A 19,481-nucleotide genomic window follows, 5' to 3' on the forward strand; every position below is an offset into this window, starting at 1 on the left:
CCAATTCTCTTCCTCCCTTCCCAGATCAGATCCCCAATGAAGCGTTAAGAGTGCTTCGTTACATGTCTGCCTTTTACAGCTGCCCAGGCCAGAATTTCACTTTAACCCTAACCCTTCTCGAGGGGGCGGGACAGGCTGGTGAGGAGCTTCGGGGGCTGCTACTGTTAGCCCCGGCAGAGATGGAGCGGCTGAGCTGAGCTGGCGGCAGAGCCCTCGTGTGTATCCCCCCCTTCCCTCCCCGGAGCCAGCGCTGCTCTCCCTCTCAGCGGGCCGTGGTGGACTGTGGCTTCTTTGCTTCAGAGCTCGGCAGTGGGGCGGAGAGCGGGCGCAAGGGGATTGGGGCCATGCTGCCAGCGGGACAGCCCCAGCCCTCTCCCTCCTCCCCTCGCGGGCTTGTGGAGGCAATCGGCGGCTGTGGAGCTGCTGCAGGCCGGAGGTTTGTGTCGCGGTGGGAGGGTGGGCAGCAAGGATCGGATGCGCACCGCCACGCACACGGGGCTCTCCTCGACCCGGGGCTTCGAAGCCATCGATGGAGGGAAAGAGGCGCTGTGGAGGCGATCGGCGGCTGGCTGCGGTCCCGGCTTGTGGAGTCGATCATGGTGACCGGGCCCTTTGAAAGCAGTGCTAGGTGGAGAGCAGAGAGGCTGTTGTGAGGTAATAAGCGCGCATGTGCACTCGTGCCGCCACACCCCAACAGAAAAGGGATCAGGGAACACGCGGCGCGAGTGCACATGCGCGCTTAGCATTTTATTATTTAAGATGGTCCTCAATCCCATAAAATGTATTTTTATGAACTTCCACATGCAATCAGCAGCCGAAACCTGCTGATATATGCTTTTAACAGTGGTATTTCAATGCTACTGGCACCTGGTGATCTGTCACTAATTTTGAATCGTTAAAAGCCGGTGCTTCATTTTGTGCATCATCTGAGCATTGATCGGAGAACCCATTTTAATACTAAGCTCGTAGTAATCCACACCCCGCCACACCCCAACAGAAAAGGGATCAGGGAACACGCGGCGCGAGTGCACATGCGCGCTTAGCATTTTATTATTTAAGATGGTCCTCAATCCCATAAAATGTATTTTTATGAACTTCCACATGCAATCAGCAGCCGAAACCTGCTGATATATGCTTTTAACAGTGGTATTTCAATGCTACTGGCACCTGGTGATCTGTCACTAATTTTGAATCGTTAAAAGCCGGTGCTTCATTTTGTGCATCATCTGAGCATTGATCGGAGAACCCATTTTAATACTAAGCTCGTAGTAATCCATTTACATATGATTATCGGAGGCTGCTACAAACCATGGAAAAAAACGTGATTAGCCATTTTTGGCATCAGTAGCTGAAATACTTCAATGTTAAACCAGTTAGATCTGGTTTAGCGTCGATCGTTAAAGACACGGAGAGTTTTGAGCATATGGGCATGAGTTTTATAGGAGGTGTAAGACTTGCTACTTTTTGAGCAGTCTAAGGCTAGAGCACAGAGGGGTGCTGAAATTTGATTAACTGCAGTATTAAAGTGGGGCTTTTTTTGAGGGGGGAAATCATGTACCCTTTAAAAGAAAGGCCCTTAGTCTCTCACTTCTTACAATTTCTCGGTCTTATACAGTAATAGCAATCGTATATTTCTACACTCTGCCCCTTCTCTTGCTTACCACCATCCATCTGTTTTCAACCTTCAGCTCCACTGATGCCTCTCTTAAAATGAGCTCAGAAAATCTCAAACCAGTTTAGACTAGTTACAAACGGTCTTGGTAGCATTAAGATTGCCTGAGTGACCTGCGCGAGGAAAGTCCTATAATCTGACGTCAGTTTACCAACTATTTCGGGAGGAATTGGAGAGGAGAAGGGAGCGCGCATTCCAGACATTCAGGTAACGTGAGTCAGGCAGTGACATCAAAAGCCAAGCTGGAGCTGGAACACACCCCGAAAGCTCGACATAGGCTGAGGTGAGAAAGAAACTACAGGTGCAGAAGAGGACGAGCGCTGGGAGAAAGAGACCCAGGAAATAAGACGCGGCAAAAGTGTGGCGGGAAGCCCCGTGAAAAGACAGAGCGCTTCTACCTCCAGATCCTACTAAGGTAAAACTAAGAGGTTTGAAACTTTCATTCCACTCTGTCGGGCGGGTGGGGGGCAGAACAGCACAAGACCCATCCAGCAGTTACAGTAAATTGCCAGAAACGAGTGGGGGGGGGGGGGGGGGGAGGGCAGAGCAGTTACAGTAAATTGCCAGAAACGAGGAGGGAGGGGGCAAAGCAGTTACAGTAAATTGCCAGAAGCGGGGGGGAGGGAAGGGACAGATCAGTTACAGTAAATTTCCAGAAGCGGGGGGGAGGGAAGGGACAGATCAGTTACAGTAAATTGCCAGAAACTGGGGGGGAGGAGGGGGCAGAGCAGTTATAGTAAATTGCCAGAAGCGGGGGGGGGGGGGGGGGGCAGAGCAGTTACAGTAAATTGCCGGGGGGGGGGGAGGGGGCAGAGCAGTTACAGTAAATTGCCAGAAACGGGGGGGGGGGGGGGTTGGGGGGGAGGGGGCAGAGCAGTTACAGTAAATTGTCAGAAACGGGGGGGGGGGGGCAGAGCAGTTACAGTAAATTGCCAGAAGCGGGGGGTGGGAGGGGGCAGAGCAGTTACAGTAAATTGCCAGAAGAGGGGGGGAGGGGGCAGAGCAGTTACAGTAAATTGCGGAGGGGAGGAGAGGGCAGAACAGCACAGCATCTATCCAGGTGCCAGAATCGAAGGGTTGGGAAGAGCTGGATGGGCAGAGAACCCCCCCCCCTTTATTTATTTTTCTATACCATTCTTTCAGGAGAGGAGAGCTCAGAATGGATTGCATGCATTTATTCAGGTACTCAAGCATTTTTCCCTGCCTGTCTCAGCGGGCTCACAAACTATCCAACATACCCGGGGCAATGGGGGGGGGGGATTATGTGACTTGCCCAGAGTCACAAGGAGCTGCGCTGATTTGAACCCACAACCCCATCCAGGGTGCTGAGGCTGTAGCTCTAACCATGGCGCCACACTCCCCTCCCCCATACTATTGAATGGGTAGTCAAAGCAAAATAGTCTTAGGAAGCTATCCGATCTTCTTTCAGCTCAGAATTGGTCCAACTACATCGGAAATCAATTGTATGAGGGGATCCAAAAGTGCAGAACACTCTTCCACCCTCTTAAAAACACATGAAAGCGTCAGCACTCTTCCTTTTTGTTAGATTTTCTTTTATGAGAAAAAAGTGGGTGAAAAGCAACAGGCGGTGGTTCAGCTGTTTCAGTACTCCAGGTGAAGTATACTTCTGGATTGGCCCTAAAGGAGTGTTAATAACTGTGCTTGTGCCTGAGGCAATATTTCCTGGTTCATTTTAATATAAAAAGAAACAAAACTTTTATGTTTTATTTCCAAGATAGGAGCCTGCCACCACCCAAAAACTAATACCTCTTCCCATGGTGATCCTCAGTGGTCCCTAATCCCACTGATACCTAGTGCATTCCAGAAAGTGGCCAGCTGACTTGAAGCTGGTGCTATTTTCAACGTTTGCTCCTGCTTTGGTTTCACACTATGGATGGGAAACAGTGGTCCAGAGGTTGGGAGCAATGGGAAAAGAGTCTGGAAGAGGTTTCATGTTTGTTAGCATTCAGGATGGAGCTTGGAGCAGATTTTTTAACCTTTAATTTTGTTTTGCTGTGTAGTTTGTTTTTAATTTTAAAATAAGCGAGATAAATGAACTCTAATCAAAATGAAAAAAGAAAATTAAATAGAAAATTTACAGTGCACTCCCCTATATATATATAAAAAAAATGTGATTGGCATCACACCATGGTGAGGGCAGCATACAGAGATGAGTGATGGTGTTAGTGTCTTTGTTTTCAGTGGGCAGTGTGCATTATTCTGCATAGGTTGGTTGTTGTTTTTTTTTAATAGTTGAACGTGTTCCTTTGGTTTTGTCTGGAATGTGTATGAGTGTATAAGGTCAGCCCTGTTACTAGTCAGACTGAGGTTTTCACCCAGAGCGGCAGAATTTAAGGGGATAGCAGCAGCACAGCTCTGGCACACACAAGAACTTTTCCCCTATGGGGCCTACCACTGCTATTATCTACTTTCCAAGTTTATTTAAAATTTGTTATACCACTTATCATAATTTTAAGCAGTGTACAGACTTCATAAAAGAATAGGGTCATACATACAACTGTAATTAGTCAGCCATACAAGAGACTGCCTAAAGTACAGCGAACAAAAGGTTAAGGGGAGAACTCCATTAAATCAATAGGACAGGAAGACAATTAGGGATAGAACAGTAGGGAGTTGGAATCCTGTCTGAAATAGTCTGTTAGAGAAAAAATTTCATATTTCAAAAGCGTCTTTGAATAGAACGGTCTTCAGTTTTCCTGTGCTGGGCCCAAAGCTTAAAGAAGATTGAGAGCTGCACGGCTTTATCTGTCTCCATTTAAAACATACTTCCTATCAAAGGAGGGCAGGATACAACAGTACATCAGGTACTGTTTTTTCACCTTATGCCTATTTTGTTCTGTCCATTACTATCTTGATACCTCTGCTTTTCAAATATTGTTGTACATCCTGTTGTTTATGCCAGTCTTATATCTATTCTCTTCATATACCTTCAATCTGTCCAGGGTGCCTCTACCAGAACCCTCACTTGTGCTCACTGTGACCATATCACTGCTTTCCTGCTTTGCCAACATAGATTCCTAATCTTTTACAGGCCGGAGTCCAGCCTAAGGTTCTAATATAGACAATGCAAGACACTCCACACAGAGACATCTTCCTACCTGCCTCCTCTGGTCACTTCTGTTTTTCTCTTGAGCATTGTTTCTCTGTATCCTTCCTTCTCATTCCTGTTTAATTTTGTACTTCCTTTCCCTTTCTGTTGATTTTGATTGTAAACTACTTTGGTTTCATCTCAGAAAAGCAGTATATAAAATGCTAATTAAAATAAACATATGCAAATATGCATATGGAGCATAAAATATTAAAATTTGTGTGTGTGCTTGACAAATGCCGGTAAAAGCATTTTCACCAGCTCTGGAGTGGTATAAACATCTGATCCTGCCACTTGCACTAGTATGTTATATCCAAAGTAATAATATAGGTGTTTATATCTGCTGGATATTTTTCATTTTCATTGTGATCAGCATCTTCTTTTTTGATCCATTGATAGATGACTTATACTTGGTTCTTGGTGAGGTTTTGTTGTTTTGTGTGAATATATTTGGATATTGTACTGAAAGAGTAAAATTTAAAAAATAAGTTTTGAGAAAAGAAAACAATGAACAGAAATGTGCATCTCTGTTACCTTTTGCACAGTACAGGCGGGAAAACATTTCTGTTTCTATTTCGCCACTAGTTCTGAATGCATTCATTTTATTAGGATTTTAAATTGTCTCACACATCTCTTGAACTCCATTGCTGGGAAGATGAGGAGTTACTAGATAACTCAATGGCACATAAGACAAGAGGAACAAGTCCTAATTTTTCTTCCATTGCATGCACTGAGAGATATTTCTGATTTTGTCTAAACAAAACAACAGGAGTTACATCATCATATGTGCAGTCATAATAAAACCAGGACCAACTCAGGGGCTGATGCAGAATGCTGTGTTAGAGCCGTGCATTAATAGCTGAACACATGACTTCTTACACGAACATAACAAAGAAGGCCTGCTGAAATAGTAGGCTAATCATATATGAGTGTGAAGTGTTCTTATCAGGGTAAAACTACCAGACGTGTGCACAAGGTACTGCATTGAAGGCAGCTAGTACTGTTTGCATATCTGAGCAAAATGTACGCTGGAATGTTATGCTGTGGATATATATTTTTATTTCATAAGCCTTTCCTTATTAATTCATCTTCCTTTTTTCATGTTTCATCTCCCCTCTGATTTCTATGTTTTTTTTCTGTTACCCATTTTATTCTCAGCATTTCCTTAGATTTTTTTCCATCCTGCTATTATCATACTTTTGCTTGTATTATAGGTTCCATTTATTTTTTCATCTTTTTACAACCTATGATCCTTTCTCCTCTCCTTCACCTCCATCCTTCCCTCCTCTACAACACCTTTTTCCTCTACTTCTTTCCATTTCTGCCTATCCTCCCTATAGCTCTTCTTCTTTTTCTTTCTTTTAAGTTGTAGCTCAAGGCAAGTTACATTCACATATAGTAGGTGGGTTTTTTTTCCCCTGTCTCCATAGGGCTTCCAATCAAGTTTTTACCAGAGGGAATGGAGGTTTAAGTGACTTGCCTAAGGAGCTGCAGTGGAATTTGAACTCTGGCTCCCAGTCCACTGCTCTAACCATTAGGTTTCTCCACCACTCCCCATCTCTTTCCTCTTAGATTATAAACCCATTAGGGACAGAAAAAGTACCTGCACATAATAAATGTAAACTGCTTTGGTTGTATCACTTTCTAGACCCCTGTACTAATCTCCTTCTAACCTCTTCTACCTTTTTCTGCCTCTTCCTCATCGACCCTTTCTTCTCCCAATCCCAAGCATTTATTCTCCCACCTCTTCCCTTATACCCCCTGCCATAATATCCATTCCACCAATATTAATTTACCCTGCCTTTCCTCTTTGCTCCAACATCCAACCCTCTTCATCTACATTTTTGCCCTCATATGCTTTGCACCCATCTTCAACCATTTTTGTCTTCCTCTTCCTTCTCAATGTCCCAACATCGCCCCCCTTCTCCTACTGCCTCTACCCCTAGGTTTGATGGGATGAGAGTTAATAAGGAAGTATTTTGTCCATCACCCACATCTTGCTGCATTTGGGGAAGGGCAGTGCCCCCCAAACTACAGACATGTGTTTTCTTCTTTGTATTGGAGCCATAAATTAACAAATAACTTCATTACCATTAATTTTAATATGCTGTCTGCTAGTGTCCTATGCTCTCTGTAAAACACTCCTCTGCATTGGCTCACCAACCACTCATTGCTGCCTGTCCTAGCTTTCTGTATTAGCTGGCTCTTTAGCCAGTTAGAGATAAACTAGAGGCTAGAATCACTGTTAATCATTATAGCTAGCTTTCAGGCTATTCCACAATTCTAAATCTGGTCTGAACCAGTCTTGCTTTTAGTGAATTATTGTGATGCTTGCAAAGTAGTGTGTGTCACCAGGCACATACAAAATTGATCAGAGATTCCATACTTACTAAAAGTAGAGAGAATATAGAATATGATCTAGCCATACAGGTATAAATGTTTATAGTGGTGCTGCCTGATTCAAGAGTGAGCATGAGGGCTCACTAGAAGGACACTCGAGATATTTAACAGTGGAAATAAAGGTGACAAGCTGGCTGGGTCTGACAGATTGTAATGGTAGAATTGACTGGCTGCAAGTTCTATAATAACCAGAAGCCCAAGCAGAAACTCAGGTACTTACTGGGGGACCTGTCTAGTAGGTCACACAGAATGTAATAAACAATAAAGCATGGGAAGCAAGAGGACTCCAATTTTTGTTTCATCTGGTTACAGAGGATGGGCGAGCGAAGACTGGAGTATAATATTCCTCCTACTGATGGTTTTGCATATCTACAGATTCATCATTACATTGCCTCCTTGGGGAGGTTTAATCTGACTTCTTGCCGACAGGAACTTTTGTCCACTGCCTACACTTTTGGTCCCAGATGAAAGTACCACTTAAATTTAATCATAGATATTTGAAAGACGAGATCCCCTTGTTTGACCATCTTAGATTACAAGCCTTTTGGTCCTGTGATCTTCAAGTTGTGTTACCAGATGACATTGTGTTCTTGGCTATAAAAAAGGTGCCCTCCTTGAGGAAATATATGTATTTCTGGGAACTGCATTATAAACAGTTTTTACATCTCTCTATATCTCCTAAATGAGCATATCTTTCTAAGTTCTATTTAACAGCGGACTGCACTAAGTGTGGTCAGCCAGAGGCGAGTTAGGCAATTTTGGTCTTGCCCTAGCACAGTTAGTTTCTGGGATGAAATTTTTATCTTTATTGGTACCATTTGGAGGAAGATGAAAAATGGAATTGCTAAATTAAAAGATGCCAGGAACTGATATGTGGAGAGTGATTAGGAAAAAAGCAAATGTGCTAAACAAATACTTCTGCTCTGTGTTCATGGAAGAAAATCCTGGAGAAGAACTGAGATTGTCTGGCATATCTACACAGGAAAATGGAGTAAATTCTGTGTTGTTCACGGAGGAAAGTGTTTATGAACAACTTGAAAAACTGAAGGTAAACAAAGCCCATCCCAGGATACTGAGGGAGCTCAGAGAGGTTCTGGCGGGTCCTATTAAAGACTAATTCAACAAATCTCTGGAGATGGGAGTGGTTCCTGGGGATTGGAGAAGAGCGGATGTGGTCCCTATTCATAAAAGTGGTCACAGGGATGAAATGGGAAACTACAGGTTCAGTTGTTGGAAAAATAATGGAAGTGTTGCTGAAAGAAAGGATAGTGAACTTTCCTAGAATCTAATGAATAACAGAATCCGAGGCAACATGGCTTTACTAAAGGTAAATCTTGTCAAATGATTGATTTTTTTGATTGGGTGACCAGAGAGCTGGATCGAGGACATATGATAGATGTAATTTACTTAGATTTCATAGGAGGCTATTGAACAAACTTGAAGGGCTGAAGTGAGGAACCAAATGGAGAACTGGATTAGAAACTGGTTGTCAGACAGACGCCAGAGTGTGGTGGTTAATGGAAGTCGTTCGGAGGAAGAAAAGGCGAGTAGTGGAGTCCCTTAGGGTTCGTTGCTGGGGCCAATCCTGTTCAATATTTTTGTGAGTGACATTGCTGAAGGGTTAAAAGGAAAGGTTTGCCTTTTTGCTGATGATACCAAGATTTGTAACAGAGTAGACACAGCAGAGGGAGTGGAAAACATGAAAAAGGATCTACAAAAGTTAGAGGAATGGTCTAATATCTGGCAACTAAAATTCAATGCAGAGTAATGCATTTGGGGATTAACAATCGGAAGAAGCCGTATATGCTAGGAGGAGAGAGGCTGATATGCACGGAGGGGGAGAGGGATCTTGGGGTGATAGTGTCCGAAGATCTAAAGGCAAAAAAACAGTGTGACAAGGCAGTGGCTGCTGCTAGAAGGATACTGGGCTGTATAAAGAGAGGTGTAACCAGTAGAAGAATGAAGGTGTTGATGCCCCTGTACAGGTCATTGGTGAGGCCCCACTTGGAGTATTGTGTTCAGTTTTGGAGACCGTATCTGGTGAAAGACACAAAAAGGCTTGAAGCGATCCAGAGGATGATGAGGTTTGTGACAAAAGACATAAGAGGAGAGACGTGAAGCCCTGAATATGTATACCTTAGAGGAAAGGAGGGACAGGGGAGAAATGAATCAGACGTTCAAATACTTGAAAGGTATTAACGTAGAACACAATCTTTTCCAGAGAAAGGAAAATATTAAAACCAGGTTGAGGGGTAGTAGACTCAAGAGCAATGTAAGAAAATTCTTCTTTACGGAGAGGGTGGTGGATGCCTGGAATGCGCTCCCGAGAGAGGTGGTGGAGATGAAAACGCTGACAGAGTTCAAAAAAGCATGGGATGAACACAGAGGATCTAGAGTCAGAAAAGAACTAAGGCCAATACTGGGCAGACTTGCACGGTCTGTGTCTGTATATGGCCGTTTGGTGGAGGATGGGCTGGGGAGGGCTTCAATGGCTGAGAGGGTGTAGATGGACTGGAGTGAGCTTTGACAGAGATTTCAGTAGTTGGAACCTAAGAACAGTACCGGGCAGAGCTTTGGATTCTTGCCCAGAAATAGCTAAGAAGAAAAAAAAAACCAACAAATTTTTAGATTGAATCAGGTTGGGCAGGTTTTGGCTATAATCCAGTTCATCATCTGATATGAAAGCGTACGAGTACTTTTCTTAAATGGTCAATTTTGATTACTTTCAAATGTGTCCTGATTAAGTGGCTGGACGTGGAAGCCCCCACTTTGGAGGACTTAGCTGATGTATTTACTGACCTGGGAACTTTTCATCTGTGCCAGACTCATTTTCAAGCAGTTTGGGAGACTTTCTGGAATACCATGACTACGCTGGTGCGTAGTCATCTCTTGAATTGTTGAATGTGGTTCTTTTATGTTTGACCTCCAAGCCCTTGTGTTACTACTTTCCAGTCTGTTTCACATGTTATACTTTACTTGGGGGTGGAGTTAGGGGTTTTTATAAACTGCATTTTGTTATATGTTAAATTTGAGCCTTGTGTTACTCACCTGTCTCTTTGTGATATTTTGGATCAATAAAAATCATTTGAACATAAACAATAAAGCAGATCTAGGAGACCAGGATGTTTAGGTAATACCCATATTAGTATCACTGACTATTTATTTTAGATTACTGCAGAGTTTTGTAATTAGACCTAGTAAATGTATATTCAGGAAGTTAACTGAGGAAGAATTTTGCAGATGGTTAATCTGTAACTAATAGCTGGAAATACTGTATTTATTTATAGTATTTATCTACCACTTATAGCCTAAGGGGCTCATAATAATAAAAAAAAAAAAGTCCAAAAAGTGGCCTAAATCAGTACTTGGACAATCAAAAAGACAGATCGTCCAAATATGGATAATCAAAGCTGGTTTTAGATGTATCTAAAACCAGCTTAGCCCTTTCTCCTGCCTCTGAACGCCTAGAGCGAAAAAAGGTGTTTTTGGTGGAGGGGAAAGGGCGGGAGATGGGCTGACCTAGACTTAGTCGTACTGCAAGTATAACCAAAAGTTTAACGAGGTTGCCCAGTCAGAACTTATATGTTTTGACTTAGACCAAGTCAAAACAGGTATAAGTTCTGAATATGGGCCGCTGAGTTGATTGCAGCTGCCGCAATCAGCTCAGCAGTCCCGGCAACCTGCCCACCTGCTGTGGTGAACGCGATCGTGATTCCCCCCTGAACTGCTGCGAATACCAGCAGGAGAGATGCCCATGCACCATGGGCTGGAGGGCCTGCGATCCCTCCTGCCCATATTTGAGGGGGGGTGGGGGCTGTGCTGTGGGCAGGAGGGCCTGAGATCCCTCCTGCTCGTATTCACGGGGGGGGGGGGGGAGGGTTCAGGGGGCCGACTTTGGCAGGAGGGCTTGGGATCCCTCCTGCCGGTTCTGGGCAGGTGCCAGCAGGAAGGCTTGGGATCCCTTCTGCCGGTGATCGCTGTTTTGTCAGGGGGGGGCGGTTCTGGCAGGAGAGATAGGGTATCTCTCCTGCCGGTTTGCGGCAGTTCGGGGGGATCGCAATCACAGTAGGAGAGATTAGGCATCTCTTCTGCCGTGATCGTTGCGGTGGGGGGAGCAGTTATAGAATCCTGCTTTTAGGCAAAGGACTGGCCCCTCCTTCGCCTTAAAGGTCTGGGCGTCTGGGACTTTGCCGATTTTTTGGTCGGGAATGTGGTGTAGGGATATGACGTAGTGGTAGTCTGGGCCAGTAGATTGCTGAATGTGCAGGTAGGCAAATTCTCAAAAATCCTAAATTTGAACGTTTTTTTTTGAGAATGGACATTTCCCTGCTGCCAACTTCAGCGTCTACTGACTTAGACCAAAAGGGGACTTAGATGTTTTTTTAAATTATGCCCCTCCACATATTTTACATTCAGGAACTCAAGCATTTTTCCCGATCTGTCCTGGTGGGCTCACATTCTGTCTAATGTACCTGGGGCAATGGGGAATTAAGTGACTTGCCTAGGGTGCTGAGGCTGTAACTCTAACCACTACACCATACATTCCATAGTAATATGGTCAGAAAAAAAATGGGCAGACTAGATTTATAATATAGACTTGCAGAATTTGTATTATATTACTCATCTAGTTAAATTCTTTCTTTCAGATGAATCAACTAATTGTTTGCTGTCACTACCTACTGTATTGTCATGTTTCTATGTGTTGAAAAAGAAGTTAAATAATATTATACAAATTGTGCATTATGTAAACAAGAATAAACAGTCAATGAGTCCAATATGCCTATGAACTTATAGATTTAGCAGCCACTACTAAGAGGATAGTCTTTTAAAGGATTTTTGATGCATAAATGCCTTTTTATGCTAAAAGCATATGGGATGGATTGTACATGTAAAAGGCACACACTGTGAGAGAAAATAAGTACTTCTATGTGATTTAGGTGTAGACATATTCAGGGACAGAGTTTGTACATGTTGAAATTGTCACCCACTTGGCTTTCACACACGTCTGCCAGTTGTGGATTTTCAACAGCACTACAAGGATAGTGACAACAAAAATCTTTCCAGCCATATTGGCACTATCCAGATATAGGACAATTCCATAAGTAGGTGCCCCTCTGCATGCACATATGTGTCAAAACGTAGCATTATAATACACAAACATGAGAAAAAACATGGGGGCAGAGCATGGGTGAGACATTGGTGTGGCTCCGTTACATGTGCAACTTATAGAATACTAAAAGTTATGCTCTCCCTTGCCACATTTAGGCATGCTCGGTTATGCCAGCAATATGGATATTAAATACTAGTAGAACTCGGCATGCCTTATATTTAGGTGTCTTCACTAATCTAGGCATCCAAATGCCATTATAGAATAGGTGCACACCACACAGCATCAGGATGCTTACAAAGAGGCACCCACTTATAGAATTGCCACCATAGTAGAGCCAAGAGTGGAAATGCTACTCATCTGCTATCTGTATAGCATGCGCTGTTGACAGATCGTGATTCCTGGTGCCATGAGGTGTGCTTCTGTGCCAGTCCTCATGGCGCCTGAGCTAGCTGGAGGTGCATGAGCATGCAGCTCTTTCAATGGCGGTCGGCTTCAGGCGCATGCGGCTGTGTTTGGCAGTTGTCGGTCCCCTTTTAGTTGCGCCTAGAGGACCGTCAGGAGAGTTGCGGTTGCGGCAGTTTGTCCCCTGTTAGTAGCGGCAGGAGAGTGTCCGACAGAGGGCTCTGTTTTGAAGCTGTGGCTCTCATTGATCTGCCAGTTGGCCAGCTCCCTTGCTGGAGTTATTTTTCAGTTTACAGGTGCCGCCACGGCTCCTCTCACGAGCCGCACCTGCGTCAGAGAAGACTTCCGATGCAGGGGATAGTTAGAGGAGCTGCCGCAGCACCTTTAAACTTAAAAATAACTCTGGCAAGGGAGCCGGCCAGACCGCGGGAAGTGTAGGGGGGATGGAGAAATCCTGCTGCTGCACAGGGAAATGGAGGGAGAGGGAATGCTGTGGCTGCTGCACAGGGAAGTGGGGGGAGGGAAAAAAATGCTGCTGCACAGGGAAATGGAGGGGGAGGGAATGCTGCTTTGGCTTTTGCACAGGGAAGTGGGGGGGAGGGAAAAATGCTGCTGCATAAGAACATGGAGGGGGAGGGAATGCTGCTTCAGCTTCTGCACAGGAAAGTGGGGGGGGAAGGAAAAATGCTGCTGCACAGGGAAATGGAGGGAGAGGGAATGCTGAGGCTGCTGCACAGGGAAGTAGGGAGGAAGACAGAAAGAAAGGAAGAAAGACACAGGGGCAGGGAGAGAGACAGACAGACAAAGGGGGCCAGGGAGTGAGACAGAAAGAAAGACAGGGGTAGGGAGAGAGACAGAAAGAAAGACAGACATATATTCTAGCACCCGTTAATGTGCTTAAAGACTTGTATATATATATATACATTTTAGTATTTATATATCGCTATATGAATATTGAGCACTAAAAAAAAATCTCTCGCTCTCTCAATACTGTGTGTGTGTGTATATATATATATATATATATATATGTATATATATATATATACACACACATATATATAAACAGTGGCTAATGTTTAAAAAAAATATGACTACCATCTTCATGGAAAATTGATCCAAATATTTTTAAAGGGCTTCAGGATGAAAACAATTACATTCTTCACAATGCTAATAGTGCCATATAAATTATGTACAGAAGAAAAAGAGAAAAATGACAAAAAGCATATAGTTCAAATTTATACAAATATTGTAAATTTGTGAAACGTAAAAATGTATATCATCCAAGTACCACAGTAACGAATACACATTTAATTAAAATCCTGTCTTGAGGATAAGGAAACTGAGGTGGATACCAATAACGTTGTTCCCATGTTTAGATTGCATGCACCTGGGGGGGTTTCCCCCCCTTTTTAAAACCTTGCAGGTCGACTTGTTTTGTAATTTTCCCTTGATCTTAAATTTTGTGATACTCACCAGGAATAAGTTGAAAGAATCCTGTATTGCATGGAGAAAGTTGTAGCTTCAAGGCTACTTACAAAAGGAGGGATTTTATAATAGGGGAAAACCAAAAGTGGCTTGGTCTGTCCCTGATGTCCTGACCCTATTCACAGACTTTCCTGTTCAGGATGGTGACAGAACTCTGTTTTGTACCCATTTAGGCTCAACAGCCCTTCTGATAGTAGTTGGAGGAGGAAACCAGAGAAATCAGTGTTCAAATCCCACTTCTCTCACAGGTACTCCTTTTACCCTGAGCAAGTCATTTGCTTCTGGTACTAAACTAAACTAAACTAAACTAAACCTTAGGTTTATATACCACACCATCTCCGCAATCGTGGAGCTCGGCACGGTTTACATGAATAGTAATTTGAAAGGAACTCCATGGAAAGTGTTAGAAGAGGAACAGAGGAAAGAGGGAGGTTAGAGGGCAAGGGTGTCAAATTAGGAGGGATGTTAGGTTTTAGAGAATAACCAGGTTTTCAGCTGTTTACGGAAGGGTTGGAGAGCACTAAGGTTCCGAAGAGGGAAGGTAAAGTTGTTCCAGAGCTCGGTGAGTCTGAAGGGGAGGGAAGTCCCTAATTTTCCTGGGAGAGAAATGCCTTTTAGTGAGGGGAAGGAGAGTTTCGATTTTTGGATGGGTCTGGAGGCGTTAGGGTTTGAGGAGTTCCAAGAGAGCGTGATTAATGGAGGAATGATGCCATGGATGATCTTGAAGGTTAGACAGATGCATTTGAAGTGGATTCTGGAAATTATCGGAAGCCAATGAAGCTTGAAAAGGAGCGGTGTGACGTGGTCAAATTTACTTTTTGAAAAGATAAGCTTGGCTGCGGCATTTTGAATCCGTTGGAGTCTGTGAAGGTTTTTCTTTGTTAGGGTTATGAAGATAGAATTGCAATAGTCCAATCTGGAGAGGATGATGGATTGGACGAGAACGGCAAAATGTTTTTGATGGAAACAAGATCTGACTTTCCTCAGCATATGAAGGCTGAAATAACATTTTTTTACAAGGGAATTGAGGTGATCATTGAAAGACAGTGTAGAATCGATAATGACACCCAGGACCTTGCTGGAGAATTCGAGCTGCAGAGTGGAGCCAGAGGATAGTGGAAATGAGGTGGGTAGCTGCTCTAATTTTGGGCCGAGCCAAAGAAGTTTTGTCTTGGATTCATTCAATTTCATTTGGACGGTGCGGGCCCAAGATTGGAGGTTCGAGATACAGGAGGAAATGTTGTCTGAGAGATTAGTGAGGTTCGAGTCGGTCTCAAGAAGGACAAGGATGTCATCAGCATAGGTGTAGATTGTTTCGAGGGGGGATAGATGGAGAAGTTTTAGAGAGGACATATAAATGTTGAAGAGGATGGGAGATAGAGGTGAGCCTTGCGGGACTCCGCAGGTTGGTATCCAGGGGGAGGATGAGGTGCCATTCATATTGACAGTGTAGGATCGGGAACGAAGGAATTTAGAGAACCATTCAAGGACTGTAGAGGTGATGCCAATCTCAGAGAGTTGGTAAATTAAGAACATAAGAATTGCCATGCTGGGACAGACCGAAGGTCCATCAAGACCAGAATCCTGTTTCTAACAATGGGCAACCCAGGTCCCAAGTACCTAGCTAGATTCCAAATAGTAAAACAGATTTTATGCTGCTTATCCCAGGAATAAGCAGTGGATTTCCTCAAGCCATCTCAATAATGGTCTATGGACATCTCCTTTTGGAAATTATCCAAGTCTTTTTTTAAACCCTGCTAACTGATTTCTTTGGGGGTAAGGATTTATCATTCATGAATGCATATTTTCATTGCACAGTGCTACATATATCTAGTAGTACTATAAAAATAAGTATTATTAGTATTTTACTCTTTTGCTAATAACAGGTTCTCCTACTTTCCCCCTAGTAATTATGGCTGAGATTGGCAATGGACATTTGAAGGCACATTTGGAAGAGAGACTGCTTCAAGAGGCACCCATCACTCATGAGACCATCACCATAGAGAGAATCCCAGAAGAGCACTTAACACAGGTGGTGACCAAGGCCAATAGATTGAATGAGATCCCAGAGTTTGCCTCTGCTACTAAAAAATCACATAAGCTGCGCCATCTTGCTATTGCCAGTATCATCTGTGGCTACTCCTGCATTGGAATTGCTGCACTTTTCAATGCAATGAAGGTAATATTTTTGCTTCCTGGAAGACAAAATATCAGTGTCATACATATAGATATGTGCCCAGTAGAGGAAATGCAGGTATGTTTCAGGATTGTTATGCAGCACAGATAATTTAGGAATATTTTGAGGATGTGATACAGTAGAGATGTGCACAAATAATGCAGACCCATGTAGCACATATAATGCAGATATGTCTCAAGCTGTAATATAGCATAGGTAGTGTTAGTGCATGCAGCCCCCCCCGGGATTATTTTGCAGCCCGCAATCTGTCCTCTCCACTTCACAAGTTTTCTGATTGTGGAGAAGACAATCGCGTACAGGCCTCGACTGCTGCTCGCCTAAAGCAGGGGTCCCCAATCTGCTTCCCTTCCCTTCTCACTGCCCTCCCTCAAGCCACCGCAATCGGGGAACAGGCCAGCACCGAGGTCTTAGCTCTCTCTGCTTATCTTCCCCAGCTCAGAACCGACCAATTCTCGACACCCGACATCAATTCTAACGTCGGGGAGGAAGTTCCGGGCCAGCCAATCGCTGCCTGGCTGGCCCGGAACTTCTTCTCCGACGTTAGAATTGACGTCGGGTGGCGAGAATTGGTCAGCCCCACGCTGGGGAAGATAAGCAGGGAGAGCTAAGACCTCGGCGCTGGCCTGTTCCCCGATTGCGGCGGTGGCGGCCTGTTCCCCAATGGTGGTGGCTTGGGGGAGGGCAGGGAGAAATAAAGAAAGAAAGGAGGGGACAGGGAGACAGAAAGAAAGAAGGGAGACGGGACACAGACAGAAAGGGGCATGGAGAGAGAAAGACAGAAAGAAAGGGCGGGCATGGAGAAAGAAAAAAAGAAAGAAAGGGGGCACGGAGAGAGAGAGAAAGAAAGAAGGGGACAGGATGAAAGAAATAAAAAGTTGGGGGATGTAAGGAGACAGATGCCAGACCAGGGGAAAGAAAGGAAGGAGGGGGGGAGAGAAAGGAAAGAAAGAAATGTCAGACCATGGAAATAGGGACAGAAGAAGAGAGAGATAGAAGGGAAGGTAAGACATGGAAACGTAGATTTTGAAAAGAAAGCAGAAAAATTGAATATTAAGTTAATGCCAAAGATGGATGCAAGGCAGAAAGTGAAGACGGAGAGAAAAACAGTCAAAGGACAAGAAGGCCCTGGAAACAGTTAAAAGCACAGAAAAATAAAATCACCAGCCAACAAAGGTAGAGAAAATGATTTTATTTTCAATATAGTGATTGAAATGTGTCGGTTTTGAGAAAGGAAAGATATTAAACTTTAAATGTGAGGGCTGCAGAATAAATAGGGTACTTGGAGGGCCGCAGAAAAAATAGTTAATGACAATTTTGCATAAGGTAAAACTCTTTATAGTTTATAAATCTTTCCTTTAACTGTTAAAGGAAAGATTTATAAACTATAAAGAGTTTTACCTCATGCAAAGTTGTCATTTCTTTAATAAGACATTAACTATTTTTCTGCGGCCCTCCAAGTACCTACAAATCCAAAATGTGGCCCCACTATGGGTTTGAGTTTGAGACCACTGTGTTAGTGTGTCTCAGGGCTATTATGTGGGAATGTGCTACTCCCTTTCTTTTTTTCTTTCAGGCTGTTGAAAAGGAGAAAGTGAACAGAGTCGTTGCAGAACCATTCAGACGGAAGTCAATTAAACTTTCCATCATCAGCATCCTCCTCTGGCTTACTACGCTTATCCTTGTACCCCTTTTCATTTATTTCCTGTCTTATATCCTAGCTGTAGCAGAGTGATCCCAGAGGGGTAGAAGACTTTTAAGATTTCTTACTTAATGAGCCTTCTGTTATAGAGCACAACCTGGTGCTATGCTGTGGGCTATTCTCTGGGAACAATACCTAGACAAATCTTTTGACCATTAGCTTCACAATTTATATATGGTGTCTCTTGAGCCTGCCCAAAATGCACTCCTGGGTATCCCAACTCTTAATCTAACTAAAGGTGTATGTGTTGTGGAACCACATGTGTATTTAAATCTATATTGAAGCAGCAAATTTCAGTCAGTGTTTATCCAAGTAACTATCGTAGCTTGTGAAAGTTGTCCTCCAATAAGGGGAAAATCTCCCCCCAACATAAATTTTTGCCATACGTTCCACTGTTTTGATCCAGAAAAATGCCTCGCCCGGAGGAAAATCCATAGAGGACAATTCTCAAGACCATTAGGCAAGTGGAAGGAATCTGGGTCCAAGAAAAAGTATGAGAGAAGGTGGACTATAAAGTGAGATTAATACTGGGTCCCCATGTCTGAAGAACAGATTTTGTTTCTGTTTACATTTCTATACAGACTTTGAGTATCTATATTTATTCAATATTATGTTGTGATTTTTAATACTTCCATTGAGACTAGAAAAACCTTAAATGGGATGCAGAGGTAGCCCATAGAACTACAATACGTTCTTCCTATTCATTGGAAACCTAGAAACCTATTCCTAGAAAACCTTGTGAATACCGAAAACGTGACTATGAAATCATTGATTCTTTGGGAAAAAGAGAGTTATGTGCCTGTGTGACCCTGCTTATTGTACATTTTTGATGACTAAAAACATCATTTTGTGTACTCTTACAAAGAACAGCTCGTTATAATTCTGCATTTTGTAAATGTATTTTATGCACACTTTGTTTTTTACAAAAAAAAATAAAATCTTTTGGTGTAACAATACTCATTCACAGCTCTACAAATATCTTCATTCTCATGGGAAGACACTCTGTATGACCATGAATAAATGAAAATACCTTGTAAATAGCAAAAAAGGGTTACACTTTATTTTGTGTGAATTTGTGAATATAAAGCATGCGGATAATGAGAAAGCACAGTTACTTACCATAACAGGTGTTATCTAGGGACAGCAGGCAGCTATTCTCACATGTGGGTGACATCATCCATGGAGCCCAGATGCGGACAGCCTTGCAAGCAGACTTGCTTGAAGAAACTTAGAAGTTTTGAGTCTGCTACACTGCGCATGCGTGAGTGCCTTCCCGCCCAGCACAGGGCGCGTCTCCTCAGTTCAAATAACTGGCAGAGAAGCCAACCCAGGGAGGTGGGTGGGTTGTGAGAATAGCTGCCTTCTGTCTCTGGATAACACCTGTTATGGTAAGTAACTGTGCTTTAT

At 43.4% G+C, this 19,481-nt stretch overlaps 1 protein-coding gene across 4 annotated transcripts; it reads left to right on the plus strand.

Annotated features, from left to right (window-relative positions):
- The first annotated feature begins 1,846 nt into the window (after positions 1-1,846).
- On the plus strand, positions 1,847-19,034 carry TMEM265 (transmembrane protein 265). 4 transcript variants are annotated; one of them, XM_033947022.1, is made up of 4 exons: positions 1,847-2,087; positions 14,352-14,426; positions 16,086-16,357; positions 17,949-19,034. In XM_033947022.1, the coding sequence occupies exons 3-4, from the start codon at positions 16,091-16,093 to the stop codon at positions 18,105-18,107; spliced, it is 426 nt and encodes a 141-aa protein (XP_033802913.1). In that variant the 5' UTR covers positions 1,847-2,087; positions 14,352-14,426; positions 16,086-16,090; the 3' UTR covers positions 18,108-19,034. The 4 variants fall into 4 exon arrangements, with proteins under 4 accessions (XP_033802913.1, XP_033802914.1, XP_033802912.1 ...); XM_033947023.1 differs by lacking the exon at positions 14,352-14,426 and having other exon boundaries at positions 1,847-2,100; XM_033947021.1 differs by lacking the exon at positions 14,352-14,426.
- Positions 19,035-19,481: the final 447 nt, after the last annotated feature.

Source organism: Geotrypetes seraphini, chromosome 5 (genome assembly GCF_902459505.1).
Source record: "Geotrypetes seraphini chromosome 5, aGeoSer1.1, whole genome shotgun sequence".
In the NCBI taxonomy this organism is placed as follows: Eukaryota; Metazoa; Chordata; class Amphibia; order Gymnophiona; family Dermophiidae; genus Geotrypetes; species Geotrypetes seraphini.